Source organism: Pongo abelii, chromosome 1 (genome assembly GCF_028885655.2).
Source record: "Pongo abelii isolate AG06213 chromosome 1, NHGRI_mPonAbe1-v2.0_pri, whole genome shotgun sequence".
Taxonomy (NCBI): domain Eukaryota; kingdom Metazoa; phylum Chordata; class Mammalia; order Primates; family Hominidae; genus Pongo; species Pongo abelii.
Genome location: NC_071985.2, coordinates 231,601,613 through 231,620,752, shown reverse-complemented (window position 1 = coordinate 231,620,752; position 19,140 = coordinate 231,601,613). Strand labels below are relative to the sequence as shown.

The following is a 19,140-nucleotide window of genomic DNA, read 5'->3' as shown; positions in this document are numbered from 1 at the left end:
TCGGAGCTCCCAGGGGCCAGGCCCAGCCGGCCTCCCTGCTGCCAGCTCCCCCCAGCCACGCCCACCCTAGCCACAGCACAGGGCCCCGGGAGCCTGGTCCCAAGGCCATAGCAACAAAACCCACGCGGTCCGCACAGTTCCTAGCCGGGTCCACGTCAGCGCCTGGCTGCCTGAGAGCCCTCGAGGGTGATCGATGCCGAGGGCTCCTTTCCCAGGCTCTCGAGTCAGGAATGCTGCTCAGCACCCACACATCCCGCAGGCGCAGGGGGAGGGTGCTGGAGGGACGAGGGTGGCCGAGTTGGTTCTTCTGGCCCGGAGTGGTGAGAGACGCAGGGGCCCGGGGCCAGGGGGTCTGTGGGGCGGCTGGTGCTCGTTGCCCACGAGGTCCAGAAGCAGTGCAGGGAAGGGCTCCCGCTCTGGGCTCCCACCATGGGAGGAGTCGGGAGGGGCCCCTGCTCCAAAATAAAACAGTGCAGATGGCTCCGGCCTCTTTTAAAAACTCTATTTGGTGCGTGCCCACGGCGCTGCGTCCCGTCAAGCATACCTGTATAGATCTCTCTATTTATATATATATATATAAAAGGTTCTTTAGCAGTTAAATAGATTCCTATACGAATGTCCCCCAGGACAAAGCTGCGTCTTGCCTCTCGACCACACGCATCTGTGCGGGCTGGGGCGTATGTGCCGTGTCACGGTAGCACAATATAAATATGTCGATTTGAACGCAGTTTCCCTGTGGTGGTAAAAACACATTCCTGACAAGTGACAAGCGGAACAGTCCGGCAGCCGCAGTGCCTCACTCGGCCGGGACCTCGTACTTGAAGATGACGCTGAAGAGCCGGCCGCCCAGCCGCTCGGCCAGCCACGCGTTCTTGATGACGGCCAGCTTGAGACTCTCGCAGCGCAGGGCCGCATGGTAGTTGGTGTGGACGGCACGGCCCATGCCCTCGATGACCACCAGGTCCGCGCCACGCTCCCGCACCAGTGCGGCCAGCCCCTTATCCAGGCGGCTTTGGGGAGGAAGAGGACAGTGAGACTGGGCAAGCAGACCCCAGACCCCACTTCCCATACAGCGCAGCGACCAACGTGAAGGCTGAAACCCCCACCACTCAATTCCCTGATGTGGAGGCCTCCAAACCCAGCCTCCGCCTGGTAGCTGCCTCAGCCCGGGGCCTCCTCAGAGCAGCAGCTCACGCAGGGCCAGAGCAGCTGCAGCTTGGAAACTCTGCCCTAGATCTCCCGCGAACTCTAGGGATGGATTCCTTGTCATTTTCACGCCCTCCTTGTTGGTGAGAGTGGGGCTGGGACACAGATGAAGCCAGCATTGGAGAATCCCACCAGGCAGAGCACACCAGCGGCCCCGGCACTCAGAACCTGCTCATTTAAGGGGTTCCTTCCTCCTCTGCAATCAGGAGGACAGACAGCACCACATACAATTGACTAATGACCTCCAGAACCACAGAGCCTGGCATCTATGTGGGACACGGAGGTGACAGACACCAGGCAGCTGCCCAGGTCGCCCTCAGCCTCAGCTGAGTGGCCACAGGGACACTGGCCCCTCTTGCCCCAAGTCCCCCAAACCAGCCCATGTGTAGCCACCTCAGACCCTGAATCCATTCACCCTCCCCAGGCCACTTTCAGGGATGGCTTATCTGTCCCCTCCTGAGGTCAATCCAGGCCTGGGGTCAGGAGAGGCCGCAGGGGCAGTCCTGAGGTTGGTGTGCTGCATGCACCTGGATGCAGGTGCATGGCACAGAGGGCACAGAGCCCAGGAGGGAGAGAGCAGGTGCAGGGTGCGGGGTTACCTGAGGTCGAGGCATGGGGAGCTGGAGCCCGTCTGCACCAGCAGCAGCCTCTCTTCCCGGAGCGCGGAGCTGCCAGACACAAGGTGGTCAGCGCCCCCAGGAGGGTGGCCCCCGGGAGCTCCCAGTTCAGTGACAATCCCCATGGCCTACTCTGCCCAGCTGGTGCCCCTCCCCATCAAGGCCCCCCCCAGCACTGCCCGCCAACACTCACTGCACGACAGGGTCCATGCCTGCAATGCGCTCTGCCACGATGAGGGACTCGCTGTGGGTCACGTCGTTCAGGGCGGGGCCTGAGTTGCACGCCAGGATGACCTGCAGGAGGAGGGCCCAGGCTCTTTAGGAACCTGTGCTGGCCCAGCATGGCACCTGCGTGCACCCCGGCCTTCGAGTGGCTGGACTGGGTGAGGGTGCTGTGCCCAGAAGGCCTGGCCAGCCACCTGCCGCTGAGGAGCAGGGACCTCGCTTGACCTTGCCACTCTGTGGCCCCTGGGAGGGAGCTGAGCCAAGGGGCAGAGCCGAGTTTAGAACCTGCCCTTGGGACCTGCCTGTCTCCTATGGGCATGAAGTCACAGCCCCAAAGCCTCCTTGCTGTGAGCTCCTTCCAGGAGCCTGGCATCAGCCCTGGGCTTCAGCACATGGACCCTCAGCCTGAGCCCGGGGGGGCTGGGAGCCTCCACCCCATCAGATGAGGGCTCTGGGCCACCTCCCCCGTGCTGCCGCCTGCACCTACCTGCTGCGTCTGGAGGAGCCCCGACCACTGCCAGAGGCCCACAGCGGCGCCAACCCCACCAAGAGCAGAGAAGCCCAGGGGAAGGGCCCCACCCACCACCTCAGCACTCACCTCTGTCCCTCTAAGGAGTAGCTCCCTGACAAAGGGGAAGACTCCCAAAATGATGTCTATTCCACTGTTATCTGCGAAAATTAAGGCACATTTATGAGGGGGCCCCTGTAAGACAAAACCAGGACGTTCAGTTGGGAACAGGCGCATCCAAGCGAGTCAGACCCCACCCCTACCACCCGTCATGCTGCCCTGCAGGGGCCGAGACTGGGGGCTTCAGGGCCCCAGAGGTGCCAGGGATGGGCTGTCCTACAGGAGCCGAGACCAGGGGCTTCAGGGCCCCAGAGGTGCCGGGACTGGGCCGGGCTGCAGGGGCTGAGACCGGGACTTCAGTACCCCAGAGGCACCGGGACGGGCCAGCCTGCAGGGGCTGAGACTGGGGCTTCAGGACCCCAGAGGCGCCAGGGACGGATTGGCCTGCAGAGGCCAGTGCCTGTCTCTTCTGGCAAGGCTTTGTGCCTAGAGCAGGTGACCTAAGAAGCAGTCACGACAGGAGGGCAAGTGTGGAGCAGGGGATGCTAAGACCCTTGGCTCGCAGGATGGTGAGACTCTAACAGGAGGGGAGGGCCACCCGAGGCAGCCCATGCCCACCTCCTTCCAGTGACCACCCCCCCTGGGCCCCACTGTGTCCCCAGCAGCAGAGGCGGGAGGCCCCTCCACATACCTTTAATCTCTGAAGCCACTCGCTGTAGGAATCCACAAGCCAGGGTCTTTCTGAGACAGAGAGAGGGACACACGATTAGCCCGGTGCTCCAGGTCAGGGGTCAGGGAGATGCATCTTCAGGTGTTCGTCTCTCCAGGAAGCAAGTTCTCCCCGCCCCCGAAGCCCAGCTGACAGGGCCTTGAGCAGGGGAGGTGCCTGGACCCCGACCGCGACTGCATTCGCTGTTGCAGAGAACGCCCAGGCGCGGCCCCAGCACAAGGCACGGCCCCAGGTTACTTGGCCATCCGTACCTTGTAACTTCCTCTTTGCTTCTTCAAACCCAAAGCAGGGGTCGGATTCAAGGACACTGCATGGAGAAGGAGAAAAGAAAATTAAAACAACAGAACGAAAATCTTCAGCTACAGTGCTCAACGTGAAGACCCCAAATCACTCCCAGGCGGGACAGGGGCAGCTGCTCAGCGTGAAGACCCCAAATCCCTCCCAGGCGGGACAGAGGCAGCTGCTCAACGTGAAGACCCCAAATCCCTCCCAGGCAGAACAGATACAGCGTTCTTGACATGCTGTGATCAGCAGAAGGCTCAGGGGGCCACCAAGCGAAGGTCTGAGAGAGCACAGGCTGTTTCTCAAGGTGGACTCGGAGCCACCGGGCCAGGGAAGCCTATCGGTGACTGGCAACCGCAGTATGGTCCCTGTGCTCGGCACCCATGCAGGCGGTGTGGGGAGACCCCAGCCACAAGGCCAATCCCATGCATCAGGACCCTCCTCCAACGCTCCTGACAGGTTGCGGGAGGGGCCTGTGTCCCAGAGGGGCAGCCATGGTTGGAGGCGGCGTTCTCGTCTATGTCTGGAGATACGAGTGGGACCCAGGGAGGGCGGAGAACCCAGGCATTTCCCTCCAGCCCCACATGAAAAAAAGCAGGGACCACGAGAGGTGGTGCGGCTGCCTGGGGAGGCCCAGAGACTGGAAGCAGCTTCTTTGGGAGTGAAGGTAAATTATGGTAGGGATGGTTCATTTTCAAGATTCAGAGCCCCAGGAGACGGCGCCATGTGCTAGACACCTGCGTGTCCCACAGGCCAGTCTAGGGGACTCCTTTGCAAAGCACCCTTTGATCATCACATCAGAAATGTTTAATTCCTACCACGCATAGGAAACATGAATTTGGATTCCAACAATAGAAAATGCCAGCCCCGATTTTCAAATCCACACCCCTAGGCCTCCGCGGCACCCGTGCTTAAGGAAGGGGCCTCCTCAGAGCCTGAGGGGACAGACAAGGGCGCCGGGCTCTGCACAGCCCCTGGGCCCCAAAGCCCCGAGCCATCAAGCCACCAAGTGCCACATGACCCCCGAGGGACCTGCTCCGCCTCCTTGCACACAAGCCTGGGGCAGGACAGGGACCCACAGGCTGCAGAGCCTGCCCCGAGCCCGCAGACACCTACTCAGACACGGCTTTGGCCCCCCAGTCGAAGACGTTTCCCGCCAGGAGGCCTTTCACCAGCGCCAGCTGCCGCTCCTCCCAGCCCAGAGCGTCCAGGGAGCGCACGACCCCGGGGAAGCACCTCAGCGCCACGCCGTTCTCCCGCTGCTTCACCTGTGGAGAGTGCCAGATGCCAGGCCTGAGTGGAGACGTGGCCTCAGCCCACAGGGCTGCTCCTGGCTTTCCGCCAGGCTGCGTCTCTACAGGCCCTCGGCAGAGACCACCCTGGACACCTGCCAGGCCCAGCCCGTTCCAGATCACACCCCTCGGGATCAAAGACCCAGGCCCACGGGACCCCACCAGGCACAAGCCTATCGGCTCCGGGACAGCGGCCAGCGCGCAGCTGCACGGGGCTCTGAGGATGAGGCCCAGGACAGCTTCAGCCCCCATGTGACTGAGCAGTGGGTGAAGGGAAGGACAAGAGTGGAGGACACGGCCCCCACAGGTACCCACAGCCCTGGCCTCAAAACCCTCAACACCCAGACTTCCCCTGTCACGAGGCTCGGTGTGTGAGGGGAGGGAGGCATGGCGCTGGCCCTTCCCAGAAGAGGTAGGAGGAGTCCATGCCTCCGCGGCTGCCCGCTGCCTCCTGGCAGAAGGGGCCAAGGAGGGCTCTGGCCGCCAGACTTGGGGAAGCAAAATGGACGCCTGGAAAGGCCCACCTCAGAGGGCTCCCACGGCCCTGCACGTTGCCGGGATAGGAGGCCTCCTTAATTGTCCAGCCTCCTAGGAGGGAACGGAGGTGGTCCAGAGGTCCAGCCCCTCCCCATGAGGGGAAAGCAGTCCCCAACCACAATCGCCCACTCTCGCAGAAGCTGGGAGGCCCTTGGCTCCTGCAGGCAGGCAGCCTGCGTCTCTCAGGAACACATCCAAACTGGGGTTCACACCCTTCTTCTCTAGTCACAGCAGTCCCCACCCCTAAGTGGCCCCAGCGTCTGTGGGGGTAACACAGCTCCTCAGCAGATGCTGCCAACAGAGGCCCTGGCTATTGTGGTGCCAGGGCTGGAGTTGGGGCCGCTACCAAACCTGCATGGCCTCAGACAGGACAGGATGCCCCGAGCCAGTGGGACAGAGACAGCACGTGCGGTGCCAGCGGGACGGGGACAGGAGCGAGCGGAAGGCCAGGGCACACTGCACTTACTTTGGAGTAGGGATCCGGGAAGTTGAACTCGTTCAGACAGTGCTCCCTGGTGTCCAGCAGGCTGCGCACAGTCAGGGTCCCATAGGCGCTGGGGACAGACACGGCGGAGGGCGCTGAGCAGGGCAGGCCGAACACCCGCCCGTCTGCCATCCTCGGCTGTGCCACGGACGTCCTCGTGAGCCCGGCAGTGCAAACGCCACTTGAGGTGGGGCCCAAGGGGGCTGTGCCACCAGGGCCCACACCCACCCCCAGCGAGCTGGGGTCCGAATGCCAACATCACGACACTTTCTCAGAGGTGCAGGGGCCCTCTGGATGGAAGAGGTGGCCACGCACCGGGGTGCTGGGCACTTACAAGGGCTGCTGCCTCAGGGTCTGAAGCTTGTTCCAATACTTCTGCCGGAACTTCTCCGCCCTCTCGGCTGCATCCACAGAGTCTGGCTGGCTCGCCACTGCGCGCTTCACTACCTGCCAGCGACAGAAGGAGGGGATCAGTCAAGCGCTGGCCCTGCTGCTTGGGAAGTCCCCACATGTGACAGCGGGAGGCTCGGACAGGGTGGGGGCCAGCTGTGGGGGGCTGTCTGGGGCAGGGTGGGGGCTGCCCATGGGGGGCTGCCCAGGGCAGGGTTGGGGCGGCTGTAGGAGGCCTGGCACAGGGTGGGAGCCGGCTGTCAGGGGCTGTTTGGGGCAGGGTGGGGGCTAGCTATGGGGGGCTTCCTGGGGCAGGGTGGGGGCTGCCTGGGCTGTGGTCAGGGCAGCTTCTACTGGAACAGGAAAGGCTGACGCTGACAGTTCACGGTCACCCGAGGCTTCCCTTTGCCATTCGCCCCTCCCAGTTGCCCTGGGAGGCAGGAGCAGGAGTGACCTTGGTCCCTCACCACCCAGGAAACCCGAGGCCGAGACCCATGTCCTCACACTCGAGCCCCCATCCTGTGCCGGGGACAAGGGGCTCTGGACACTCAGAGCTCACTCCGGGTCCTGGGCAGGGCTGGGACTCCTCCCTCAGGACAAACCCTGGCACGACCCAGCCTCTCCGAGGGCTTCATGAAGAGTGCATGTTGCTACTGGGGCTCCCTGGCCCCGAGTTGAGCTCCTGAGGGGCAGCGTGGCCCAGGGCCTGGCATTTGCTCCACAGGACCAGCCCGGCCTTGGAGAAGGTGGGACGCAGGAGCCCCAAGGTGGCCTCACTGGGAGCTTGCTGGGGCTGAGCCTCACCCCATCCTCAGAGTCAGGGTCCCACAATGCCTCCCGCACCTCAGTCACACCTCAAAAGAGCAGAAAAGTCTACTAAATTGCTTTTTGAAGGACTGTACTAGCTAGCAAAAGTATCAGCTGCCCTTAAAAGAAACGTGCCTCGAAGACGTCACGTCCTCACTGACCCACCAAGTGACCAGGAGCGGTATTTTTGCCTGAGAAACAGAAATCACCCCTCTCACACTCAGACGCAGATCGAGGGGTTTCTGGAAAACACTGGCCTGTCCCCCTTCGCCACCTTGGCTTTGCCCCCGGAGCCTTGGAAGGTTAACCCGGCCATGGCCTTGGAATCGTCTAGATGGCACCCGGAGCCCTCACCCCATCCAGGGCCTCCTCAAAGCAGGTGAGCCAGTATTTTCGGGCCAGAGCATCATCAGTGAGGTCCACCGTGTCGGGCACGTAGGAGGGCGGGTCCAGGAGGAGCGGCAGGTTAACCAGTGGCCTCTCCAGCCGGTCCATTTCCAGCAAGTCAAACTGGAAGACAAGCAGTGGTAGGGTAGAAACATCACCATGGTTCAGAACGACCTAAGCCACGCTCAGAAGCTCCACTCTCTCTCTAAGAAGGGAGATGGACTGCCTTCTTCCGCCACGTCTCTGGGCCACAGACGAGACCCCCACCGGGCCCTCTCAGCTGCCCAGCGGCCTGAGCCGGATACCTTGGCTTACCCCCTGGCCTGGTTTGACACTGGGGTTGCGTCTGCTCCCACCACACGCCCCCTGCCCCCATCACCTCCCCGCTGCAGCCACGCCTCCCCAATCACCGCTGCAGTCACCCTCCCATCACCCCTCCCCCACCATCCCTATAGTAACTCCCTCCCCCATCACCAACTCCCTGCAGTCACCCCTCCCTGTCACCCCTACAGTTTCACCTCCTCCCGTCACCCCCGCAGTCACGCCGTTCCCACCTCTGGTCCTCCAGGTGGCCGTGTCTACACACAGAGGTTTGGGGTTCTTTCCTAAGCGCCAGGCAGTGTTCCACCTCGTGCGGGGCAGGCAGCCCCCACACCCCACATGCACCCACCCTTCTTCCTCCACGGCTGCCGGGCCTCCCAGCATGTTCCGTCTGTGAAGGGCTATGGCAAGGCCAGGCCACTATGCAACCAGGGCACCCAGGGGCCACCTGCACCCAGCACAGGCGCGCTCACGGGCCCTGCTGGCTTTTTCTACCTCATGCCGGGAGGAACTGAACTGAGCTGAGCCGACGCACACACCAGTACTCGGCTCTCTGCACGCTCACTGCAGCAGCCGCTGCTCTGGGACCAGAGGGGCTATGAGGGGAACCGTGTAGCTGGCCGCCTCTTCCCACCCTCTGGTGGCTACCCCACAGGTCACACGCTGGCCCTCTGCCCTTCTCCACTGGGGCACCCCTGCCGGCAACTCCTGGGGCTGGAGAAGCAGCCTCCGGGTGGGCAGGGACCTCCAGAGCAAAGGGGACGCCTTCCAGGTGGGAAGCCCACGCCGGGCAGAAGCTCCACGTGGAAAAAGCCAGTGACTTCCCAAAGCCAGTGCAGAAGGTGGCAGGAGCCCCACGTTAACTACCACGGACCACAGCCAGGATCGCCTGGTGCTGCCTTGCCAGGTCGCAGGCTCCTTCTATCCTGACAAACGGGTTCAAATCTTCGCTTTGACTTTTTTGGACAATAGAAACTGAAATAAATGACTCCATCTCTCTGCATGTCAGTTTGATCCTCAGTAAGGCGGGGGCCCCTCCTGCCTGGCAGGGCTGTGCCACTGGTGGGGAACCAAATAGGTAACAAGCGCCTCCTGAACGGGGCCTCCGAAGCACTGTGGCCGCCCACGCAGTCATTCCAGGTTACAGTCCAGGACATTTGGCAAATTATGCACACTTGGCAAATCAGAAACTGAGGCTGGAAGACACCAAGCCCCTCTGCCCAACACCAGGGCAAAAGCTGAGAGCCTGGGGCTCTGCCAGGCCCCCAGAGCCTCGCCCCCACTCCCCCGCCTAGTGCGGGCAGTGGGAAAGGCAGACCAGGGCTGTGGCCAGTGTGGTGCATCCGTGCGGGGCTGTGGCCTGGTGTGAACTGCAGGACCACACAAAAGGGAGGCGCCCTCCTGAGAAGCCAAAACTCAACAAGTTGCGGTCTTGAAAATACTGACGCTGAACCCCATGTCTACAAATGACAAGCAACTTCTCGCCAACAATGCCAGCAGCCTGTCCTGAGGGGTCCGCCTAGCTTTGTGCGTGACCTCAGGTTAACTGCTCACAGCTACAAAAGGAACGAGCCCCGCGGGGGGTACGGTCGAGGACCCTGACAGCCTGTGACATGGGGCAGTTCCTGCCACGTGGGGCTGTGCTGGGGGCATCCCATGTGGCTGACGCAGGTCCTGGCGGGCGACCCTTCTGGAGCAGCTCCAACTCAGCAGACATGGAGTGCTTCTCCTAGCCCGCCAGTGCCACCCAGCTCAGGCCAGGGCAAACCCACTGGGGATCCAAGGAATGAGCCAGGACACCCCGAGGAAAGCAGACTGTAACCATCAGCCAGAGCGCGCGGCAGGGCGCACAGTCCTAGGCAGGGCCCTGGGTGGCTCCTGCGGTTTCGGGTTTCAACTCCAAAGTGGACAGGCCTTCTGGCGTGGGGAGAGGCCCCTGTCACCCCTGAACTTTAGCAATCTCTCTGCCAAGGCCGGATCACACAGACTCCATAATTCCTGCTGAATGTTTCCAAAACACGAAAGCACCCAATGAGGGAGACAGCAAAACAAGCCACAGCGTCCTTCTCTTGCCCCTAGTTATACCCCAGGTCCATGGGAGGATTCGCCATGGGCAGAGGCGCCTTTCAGCCGGGACAGCCACGAGAGGCTTCGCTCAGGGGCAGGGGAGGTGAGTGCAGCACAGGCTGCTCCCCTGGGGCCTGGGGCGGCCAGAGCCCACTACTCACGGTGCCACTCCGCGCCCGCTGCGCCGGGCCAAGCTCGGGTGATGTGCTCATCAGCCCGGAGCTGCCTGCATAGTTCTCTCCCCAGCTGTACTGGTTAGGATCTGGAAAGCAAGAAGCCAGGTCACTTGCGTTAACCTTGCCCTCGATTCAAAAGCAAGAGAGTGGAGGAGGAAAGGGTATAAAATCGCTTATTAACTAAATTGGTTATATGTTAGACACGCCCGCTGCTGTCACTTTCTGAGGACTCACGCTCCCTAACCCCACCTCCACCCTGGGCTGCCCTGGCCTGGAGCACAGGCTCAGGCCACAGCTGAGGCCCCATGCCGCTCGGGGGTGCCAGCACCGCGACTCACTGTCCTGCTCGGCTCCTTTCAGGAACGCTCCGATGGCTCCCAGGTAGCCTTCGTGCCTCAGAAACAGCGCCTGCACTTCTCCCTGACGCGGCCAAAGCACACGTGCTGCTGTCGGCCCCACACGACACCCGGTGCCTCCGCAAACCAGCTCAACGTGCGCGGGCCTCGCACTGCGCAGCCCAAACCCTCGAAGAGGCACCACGGCACCCACGGCATACTTGCCAGTGGAATCGCGCCTGGCGCCAGAGGGTGGGCTGCTGTTTGAAGGAAGCTAAGGGTGAGACAGCTTCTCCCATGCAGCGAGTCCCTGGCCCACAAGTCTCTGCGTCAGGCACGTGGGTGGGTGCGCCTCTGCGGGGGAGGGGCACCCTGACCCCAGCGCAGATCAGCAGGCCCGCCTGGAGCTCTCTAGAATGCTCATCACTGGTGATGTGCTCAGACTCAGGTGGCCACGGTGCCACAAAATGTAGGCTGCCCAGAATCTGCCAGAAGGGAGGTGTGCTGGGCTACTTGGCCCCCACCCTCCAGGCCTCCCTGGGGGTGCTGTGGTGTCTAACCAGCATGACTGATTGTGAAGATCCTGGGGGTCCGCGTTAGAGGCTGGGGAGGGTGGCGCGTCCGTTACCTTGGAGAAGAAGTTGATGCTATAGGTGATGGTGCGCATGGTCACGGGGTGGCCCCGGATAAAGAAGCCTCCAAAGTACACGCGGTCCAGGCTGTGCAGCCGCGCATGGAGGCAGGCCAGCTGCCCAATGTCATTGCTGATCATGTGCAGCAGGCTCTTGGCCATGTCTTCTTTGGAAAACTCTGCGGAAGCAAAGGAAAAGGCACTCATCTCCAAGTACAGCAAGCGCATGACGGGAGAGCGAGCAGGAGAGGAGCGGGAGAGAGAGCTGAGTGGGGGAACTGGAGCCCAAGCACGGGAGGGAAGGGGGAGAGAGCTGAGTGGGAGGAGAGTGGGAGAGAGAGCTGAGTGGGGGAACTGAAGCCCAAGTGCGGGAGGCCGCGTGTGATGTGTGAATCATTCCTGGACGGATTAGGCTTTGTTTTCAAGGAGGAAAAAACCCAAACTGCTTTTCCTAACTCGGGAAACTGTTTTTTCTTCCAAAACCAAGACCGTGGCATTTATTTGACGACGTCCTGAGCACTGGGCCTGCGCTGCAGCGACTCGGCAGGAAGAGGTCACAGGGCTAACTCCCAAGACCCCGACTCTCCAGGGAGCGGGTGTGGGAAAGCAATGGTGGGGGAAGCTCCTGTCCGCGAGACCCCAAGTGTCCCTACCACCCTGCTCTCTGGCGGCAGAGGCCGGGGCGGGCACCTTGGTCGGCGGTGGCCGACTTCCCGAAGCTGCTGGCGATGAGGTTCCCGCTCAGCCCGAGCGTCTGGTGGGCGCCGCCGTAGACGTCCCGCACCAGCATGTCCACATTGCTGTGCTGGCCCCTCGAGGCCAGGTGCAGGAGCTCGTCAAACTTCTGCGGTACATGGCGAGGGGGCGGGTGAGGTGCCAGGAGCTGCTGGAATCCCCACGACCCCAGAAACCAAGCCCACAGCAGGAGGCACGCGCGGGCAGGGGGTGAATGGGCCCTCATCGCGTACGACCAAAGGCAGGAGGCGGCAAGCGGGACCCTCGGGCCATCCAGCCAGGAGAAGCTCTGGCTGCTGGGACACCCATCCCTCAGGGCGCAAAGAGCGAAGCTGCAGAGGCCAGAGACCCACCAACGCGAGTCAGGAGGGAGGCCCGGAAGCAGCTTTTGCACCTCCCAGCCGCAGGCCTTCGGGGGGAAGGAAGCGGACATCTCCGCAGACCCTGGAGGGCCTCTGGCAGCTGCCGCGTACCTTCGTTTTGGTGAGCAGAGCGCCGAGCCCCCAGAAGGTGCCGCCTCCAATGGAGCTGCCACCGACCCACTCGAACCTGTCCTCCGTCTCCACCTGCAGCGGAGCCAGTGCAGGTGCGTGCTCAGTGGGCCTCAGCCACACAGGCTCCCCCGACCCCGCCCCGTGTGCTGCAATGGGGTGAGCCCCGCCCCCACCCTGGAACCGCCAGTGGGAGGACTCGCACGGCCAAGCCTGGGGGCGCTGATGCCCCTCCCACAGCGGCTCTGAGCTCACGGACTCGCCCCCCGCCCACTGGGCCCCGTCCATGTGCCCAGCCCTGGCTCCCGCACACAGCGAGGGCTTAACAAACTATGGCTAAACCATCCACTCATTCATTCATGAAGCCGGGTCTTACCTTCACGATGGAGACTCCAGAGCCGATATTGACAAGAAGATAGGGGAAAATGTGGGGGTGGTTGGTCTGGAACCGGAACTCAGGGTCGGAATCCTTCTGGTACACGAACGCCTCATGGGGGATGTTCTTGAGCACGAAGTTGCACCCCTTAATGAGGCACGTCATCACGTCCTCCTTGTCGACTCTGAAAAGGAAGCGCCAACCCCTTAAAGAGTCTGGGCCGCAGACAGGTGCAACCATGCAAGCCTGCCTGGTCCCAAGGGGCAGCCATGCCCCATGCGCGATCCGACACACGAGCGCCAGGGACGCGGCTCTGGGACACCCAGGGACTCGGGGGCAGACACATGTTCCTTTCTCGCCCTTGAGGTCCCCACTCACTTCAGCCGCAGCTTCTCTTCGATGAGGTCCTTGAACTTGTAGGCCCCGCCCCCGGTCGCCTGGATGACCTTGGTCTCTGTGTTGACGAGATGGTCTTTAATGAAGTCCAGGCAGGCTTCGATGTAGGTATTCTCAAACTTAATGAAGTGCAGTCGAGCAGTGATCTCTTCTTGAACTGAAATCTCGTAGGGCGGCTCATGATCACGTTCTGTGTCCTAGAAAAGAGAGCAGGGGAGGCCGCATGTGTGTGGGGCACCGCGCCGGGCCGGGCTGTGCACACCCTGCCCTAGTGGAGCTGGCCGTTCACGCCAGCCTTCAACCAGGAGGGGCTCTGAGGCAGAATCCTGGGCAAGAGGGAGGAGCCCAGGACCGCGGCGACCTCAGGGCCACCCAGCAGGAGCAGAAGCCTCCCCCGGAGGAGCACAGGCCGGTGCAGGTTTCTGCCAAAGGATCTTGAAGGGACACGGCGGGAGGCAGGAGAGGCTGTCGGTGCTAGAAACTCCCAGGACATTGAAGTCGAGGTCTGCTGCAGCAGAGGGATGACTGAGAGACAAGCGCCAGGTCCAAGACGACAGCGAAGCAGCTGCCCCGCCCCGGGTGGCCACCGCGCAGGCTCACCTTTCCGGAGTGGTCGAAAGACCGCACCTTGGCGACTTTGTGCTGTACCGTTGAATAGTAGGCCAGCTTGGTCAACGACCCGCCTGCAGGGGAGACACAAACCGGGCAGGATTCAGGACCAGGTCACAGCGGGGCCTGGGGGTCCATCCCCCACACTCTCTGGGTGTCCTGGAGACTAAAATCTCTGTGGATGAGGGGTTTGGGGCTACTGGAACTTAAAAACCCTGTGGGCACAAAAGAGAGGACGGGAAAACGAACAATCAAATGTACGCTTTTCTTTTTCAAATTCTGCTCCTCCTCAGCTCCCTGACCAAACTGAGCTCAAGAGGTCCTGCTTCCCCTTGGCACCAAGGCCTGCAGAGGAAAAGGAGAGCTGTCTTGCTTTGGGTAACCTTGGTTAACCTCACTGCTTTAAGAAAATTCAGTTTCAAGTGATCTTGCTAATAACCCAAAGCGATAAGCTGACAAATCCAGGCTGTTTTCGTTTTAAGAAGTACACCCTCAACCGTCCCTGCTCACAAAGGAGGCTCTTCTCACAGCCCAGAGCAGTAACGGGGCCTGAGCAGCTCCCCTACCCTGGAGAGGCAAACGGTGCCGCTGGCTACTCTTGAGAGGCTCCAGGCAGAAAATGCAGCCCCAGCCCCAAAAGTAGCCAGAAGTCAGAGGCCACCAAAGTCTCTTTCCCCACAGGCCAAAGTCTCTCTGATGTTCTCGAGAAGCCCTGGGGCTTCCAGGATGCTGCCTGTGATCAAAGGTTGAATAAATATCAGGAAATGGAAGGGGCTCTATGCACCTGAACCAGGTTCACGGAAAAGTGAAAAGATTCTTGGAGAAGGCCTTTTCAAGGACAAATTCTTCTAAGTTAAAAAAAAAAACACGGACATTGTTGAGGCTACAGTTGTATTCATAGATTTGAAGCTCCACGAATGACAAATAGAAAAAGAAACAAAATGTGTGACTTTAAGTGCATTTCGCGGTGCTACGGTGACTTAACGGAGGGCACCGCGCGGTGCTACGGTGACTTAACGGAGGGCACTGCGCGGTACTATAGTGATTTAACACAGTGCATTTCTTACAGGGCCTGACAAAAAAAGGCAAAAATCCCACATCACGAGAGTAAGGAGGCTAAAGTTATTTTCAAATTATTGTTTTTTGACAAAATACTATAAGGATGTCTGAGAAAAAACACTCAAGTCAGTAAATAGATTTGGAAACACCAAGAAAACAGCCAATGCTGTTCATGTAACAAAACCCACCGTGTCCAGGCCCCACAACAGCCGTCCCATGGCACCGCCTGCCTGGTGGTGAGGGCAGGCTCCCCGAGGGCCGGCGTACAGTCTGGTGGACGAGTCACAGGCTCAATCTGATCCCCTGGCCTGTGGCTTTAAGCCTCCTTATCCCTTCCCCTGCCCCCAGTCCCGGCCAGGCCCGGAAAGTCTCACTAAAACGCACCACGTTGTCTGTCGACTCACCTCAGCAAATAAATCGTTTTCCAAAACGACAGATGATGCAAAACGATGAAGATCTATTTTAAGAGAACTCATCAAAAGTCACTATAAACAAACTCTCAGGTCACAGAAATCCAGTTTCAGGACCTGGGTTCTTTGTGTTAAATACACGCCCAAACAGGATGTACTGGGGTGGGGACAGCGGTGGGGGTGGGTTGGTTTCTCCAAGATACGCATCCTCCCTCCCCAAGACCCCTACACGGAGAAGCCCAGCAAGGCCAGTGTTCTATCTTCCTACTCCCCACACCCAGGGCGCGAGCGGCACACACAGCAGGGAGATCTGTTAGAGCAGAGGGAACCATCTGCGGGCGGGGACCCTTCCGGGCTGAGCTCAGGAACCCCTTGGAATCACAGCAAACTGCGCCTGGCAAGGAGTGACAGGAGTGCCCCCTGGCGGCTCTCCAGGCTGCCCGCGCTCTGCCCTGAGGCCAACAGCTGGTGGGGGAAGGGGGCTTCCCAGAGGTTTGGTCACCTGTGCTCTTCACACTTGAGCCATGGCCTTCCAGTTCTCCCTGTCCCACAGGCCCCATCCCCTCTGCCATTATCTCTGGTCCTGTGTTCCCTCTTTGGGCACCAATGGAGGGCAGGACAGCCCAGCAGACACCACGGCCCCGTGGCCCCTTCCTGTCTCACATGCCTCTGAGGAACCCTCCCCACGGCCCGCAGAAACCTAAAATCAGATCAAAGCTGCAGTTATGTTTTGAGAAATACAACGTCCCTGCTGCTTTCAAAGAGGTGAATCTGCTCAGCAGACATCAGCGTCCCATCGAGAGGAAAACCGCTTGCCAAAACACAGGGCAGGTGAGCTTTCCTGGATCCGGAGACATGGGCAAGGGAAGAGGAAACGGGAGAAGCCTGCTTTTAAACAATACTGTTGACAAGCACTTTGGCTTTGAAGGTTCCTGGGTTGAAGACACTCCACCCTGAGCCGTGGCCTCCCAGCAGCTCAGTCAGGAGTAACAAACAAAAGGTCTTCTCTCAGTATCAGTCAACAGGTCCTCTTAAGAACCAGAGACACAGGACCCAGATGCAAGGAGAAACTGTGAAGAGGGGAAATAAATACCAGCACTAAACAGACCTCTTAGAGTGTCCTTCTACCAAGAAACCCCCTGGGCTCAGCCTGGAGAACAGGCTGGTGCTCCAGGGCCCTCCAGGGCTGCGACAGCCCTTCCTGGACAGCCCCAGCTCTGCGGCTTCACTGGCCTCTCGGGGCCACATAGAACATCCACGGTGAGCCCTGTTCTCCTGGCCATTCCCCAAGTGACTTACGCAGGTCAACTGCAATTGCATTTCAGAAACATTTAGTCCCGACTTGTTCCCAGTAACAGAATCCCCCAGTGTAAGGGCAGCAGAACCCTGCAGAGCACACGCTCTACCAGGCCTGAAGGTCTCAGAAGGCTGAGGAGCATGGCTGGGAAGCCTCTGGCGAAGCCTGCGGTAGACAATCCCCTAGGCTAGGGCTGCAAGCTCAGCACCTGCAGCCCAATAACCAGTCAGTCCCAAGTCCTATCAGGGGTCCCTAAAGATGCTACCCACATGTCCTCATACCTGGCACCACGCCACACCCCCTAAGAAGCACTGCCTCTCATAAGCTCACTGCAAGGTGGGAACCAGGACCTACAGCTGCTTCCATTCTCATCGCCCCCCACTTCCCTAGAGGACACCCTTCCCTGGCTGGGCATCTCAGAGAGATGGTGACACCAACAACCCCGAGGACACCACAGCAGCAAACATGTCAGATGCACCAGGAGCACACAGCTCAGAGGGAATGGCCTGGGTCTCTCTGAGTCCCAACTTTTCCAGGGAGGTGGGAAGCAGTCAGCGGCAGGCCCATTCATCCCAGTATTTACTGGGCGGCAAAGACAGGTTAGGCATCCTTTTGGGGGCTGGGGCTACAAGACACACCGCTGCTCTTGTGGGATTCACACACAAGCGGACTCAGCCTACAGCCCAGATGAGTGCTAAGAGGGAGAGGTATGCGAAGCCGCAGCGGCTATTCAAGGGGGGTTTCTCCCGGTGAAGCTGCCCCCAGGAAGCCCTCATGCCTGAAACATGGGCAGAGTAGGAGAGCAGGGAGTGGCTGGTTCAAATCCTGGTTCTGCCACTTTCTAGCCCGATGACCCTGGGCAATTTAGTTCACCTTTCTGGGCCTTAGTATCCTCATCTGCGAAAAGGAAGTAATATGCGTTCCTCCTCTAGGGGTGGCTGGGAGGTGTCCGGGAGTCAGGAGCGTGGGAAAAGGGTCTAGAACAGAGCCTGGCCCGCCGTCATTACTGAGAAAACAGCCATCAGGCAGGAGGGTCTGCAGCGGACCCTGGAGAGGCCAGGGCAGAAGTGCAGGCCACCTCAAAGGCCACGGAAGGCACGGGTGGCTTTTAAACCAGAGGCACGAGTTCCCAGGTCCCACGTCCACGGCCGCCTAAACTCACGCCCGGCCTCCACTCTCCAGAGAGCGGGGCCTGTGCACGGACTGTCCGGCCCGCGGGCCACAGCTGGCCAGGCCTCGGGAACGCGCGGCCTTTTCGGGGCCACTCTGCCAAGGGCTTCCCGCCGAGCTCGTCCTCGCCTCGACCAGAACTAAGGACCCCAAATCTCAGGGCAGCCACCAGCCAAGCGGCGCAGCCGGGACGCCAAGCTGCCGATGCGGCCGAAGACATAAAATTCCGTCTGCTCCAGGGCCGGGCTGGCCGCCGACCCTCCCACCTTCCGGCGGGTAACGCTGGACCCCGGCCCACAGCCTCCCAGGCGGCCGCGCGAACTACCAGGCCCGGCAGGCCCCGCTCTGGTCCCTGCGGCGCCTGCCGGTAGCTGTAGTCCGGCCGTCGCTCCGAGCCCGCGCATTGGCGCCCCTGCGGACTACAAGGCCCGTGAGGCTGTGCGCGGGCCCGCGGACTACAAGGCCCGTGAGGCTGTGCGCGAGGCCCGCGCCCCCGCCCTTCGTCCTTCCCGCCGCCCCCGCTCGCCGGCCCACCGCCGGCGCCCCGCCCGCCCCCGCAGCCCGCTCCCGGCGCCTGGCCTGCGGCTACCTATGTCGATGGCGAAGCGCTTGGCGTTCTCCAGGTTGCGGAAGATCTCGTCGGGGGGCAGCGTGATGCTCTTGTCCAGACTGTCCCCGCTGCTCCCGCTGCCGCTCGCTCCACACTCCGCCATTTTGAAAGTGCCCGGCCAGCTCATCAGCCATGGAGATATATGCGCATATATTTGACTGCCAAACGCCCCCTCGCATAGATTATGTTAATGAGGCGCCGGCCCCGCCCCTTCCCTCCCTCACCCCCGGCCTCTGAGGTCTCGGCCGCTACAGGGCGGGCTAGGGCCAGCGCTGGGCAGGGGTCCGAGAGGCCCCGGACTGCGGGCGGGCGGGTGGTTATCCTCCAGAGATCGCGCATCAGCACAGAACATCTGGATTGATGTTCTTTTACCGCGCTGTCCACAGGCTTAACTCAAGTGCTCTGAGCCCTGCTGAGGGAGGCCGCAGAGGCCGCCCACCTGCTTCTAAGGGGGCACGTGGGTCTGCAGACTGTCAGAGAGCCCTGCCCTTCAGCGAGTGCCTGCTGTAAGCTTGGCCCTGCACGCCAGGGCGAATGTGATGCGGTCTTTGCTAGGGTGACTCAATCCTGGCTTCCCAGGGGCGTGGGACTTTCAATGTTAAAAGTCCCATGCAAACCAGAGGAGTGGGGAACCCTGCCCCGCCTGGGAGGAGCCCCAGCCTGGCATGCACCTGCGGGTAGGGAAGACGTGTGCTGTAATGGCGATCCGTGGAAAGTGCTGTGGTCGGGGAAAGCCAGGCAGACTGCCTGCGGGCAAGACAGGTGCCTGGGAGGCTGCAGGAACAAGCCTCGGAAGCAGCTGGAGCCAGGACAGGGGTATAGGTGGGGCAGGCCAGGGTTCCAGGGTGAGTGGTTGGGAAGCCCTGCTGGCATGAAGAGATGCATCTTCTCCAGAGGCTCTGGGCGCCTTGGGAAAGAGCCCAGTGTTGGAA

The 19,140-nt window shown here is 61.1% G+C and overlaps 1 protein-coding gene across 1 annotated transcript; it reads right to left on the bottom strand.

Moving 5' to 3' along the window:
* Positions 1–481: 481 nt before the first annotated feature.
* On the bottom strand, positions 482–18,324 carry PANK4 (pantothenate kinase 4 (inactive); the record flags this gene model as incomplete). Its single annotated transcript, NM_001134147.1, is given in 19 exon segments — positions 482–1,010; positions 1,806–1,874; positions 2,017–2,117; positions 2,647–2,751; positions 3,308–3,357; positions 3,598–3,653; positions 4,745–4,896; positions 5,924–6,011; positions 6,276–6,388; positions 7,493–7,648; positions 10,075–10,175; positions 10,428–10,509; positions 11,053–11,234; positions 11,746–11,899; positions 12,264–12,356; positions 12,658–12,841; positions 13,036–13,250; positions 13,654–13,736; positions 18,188–18,324. Coding segments are annotated over 19 exon segments (2,322 nt in total). The 3' UTR covers positions 482–796.
* Positions 18,325–19,140: the final 816 nt, after the last annotated feature.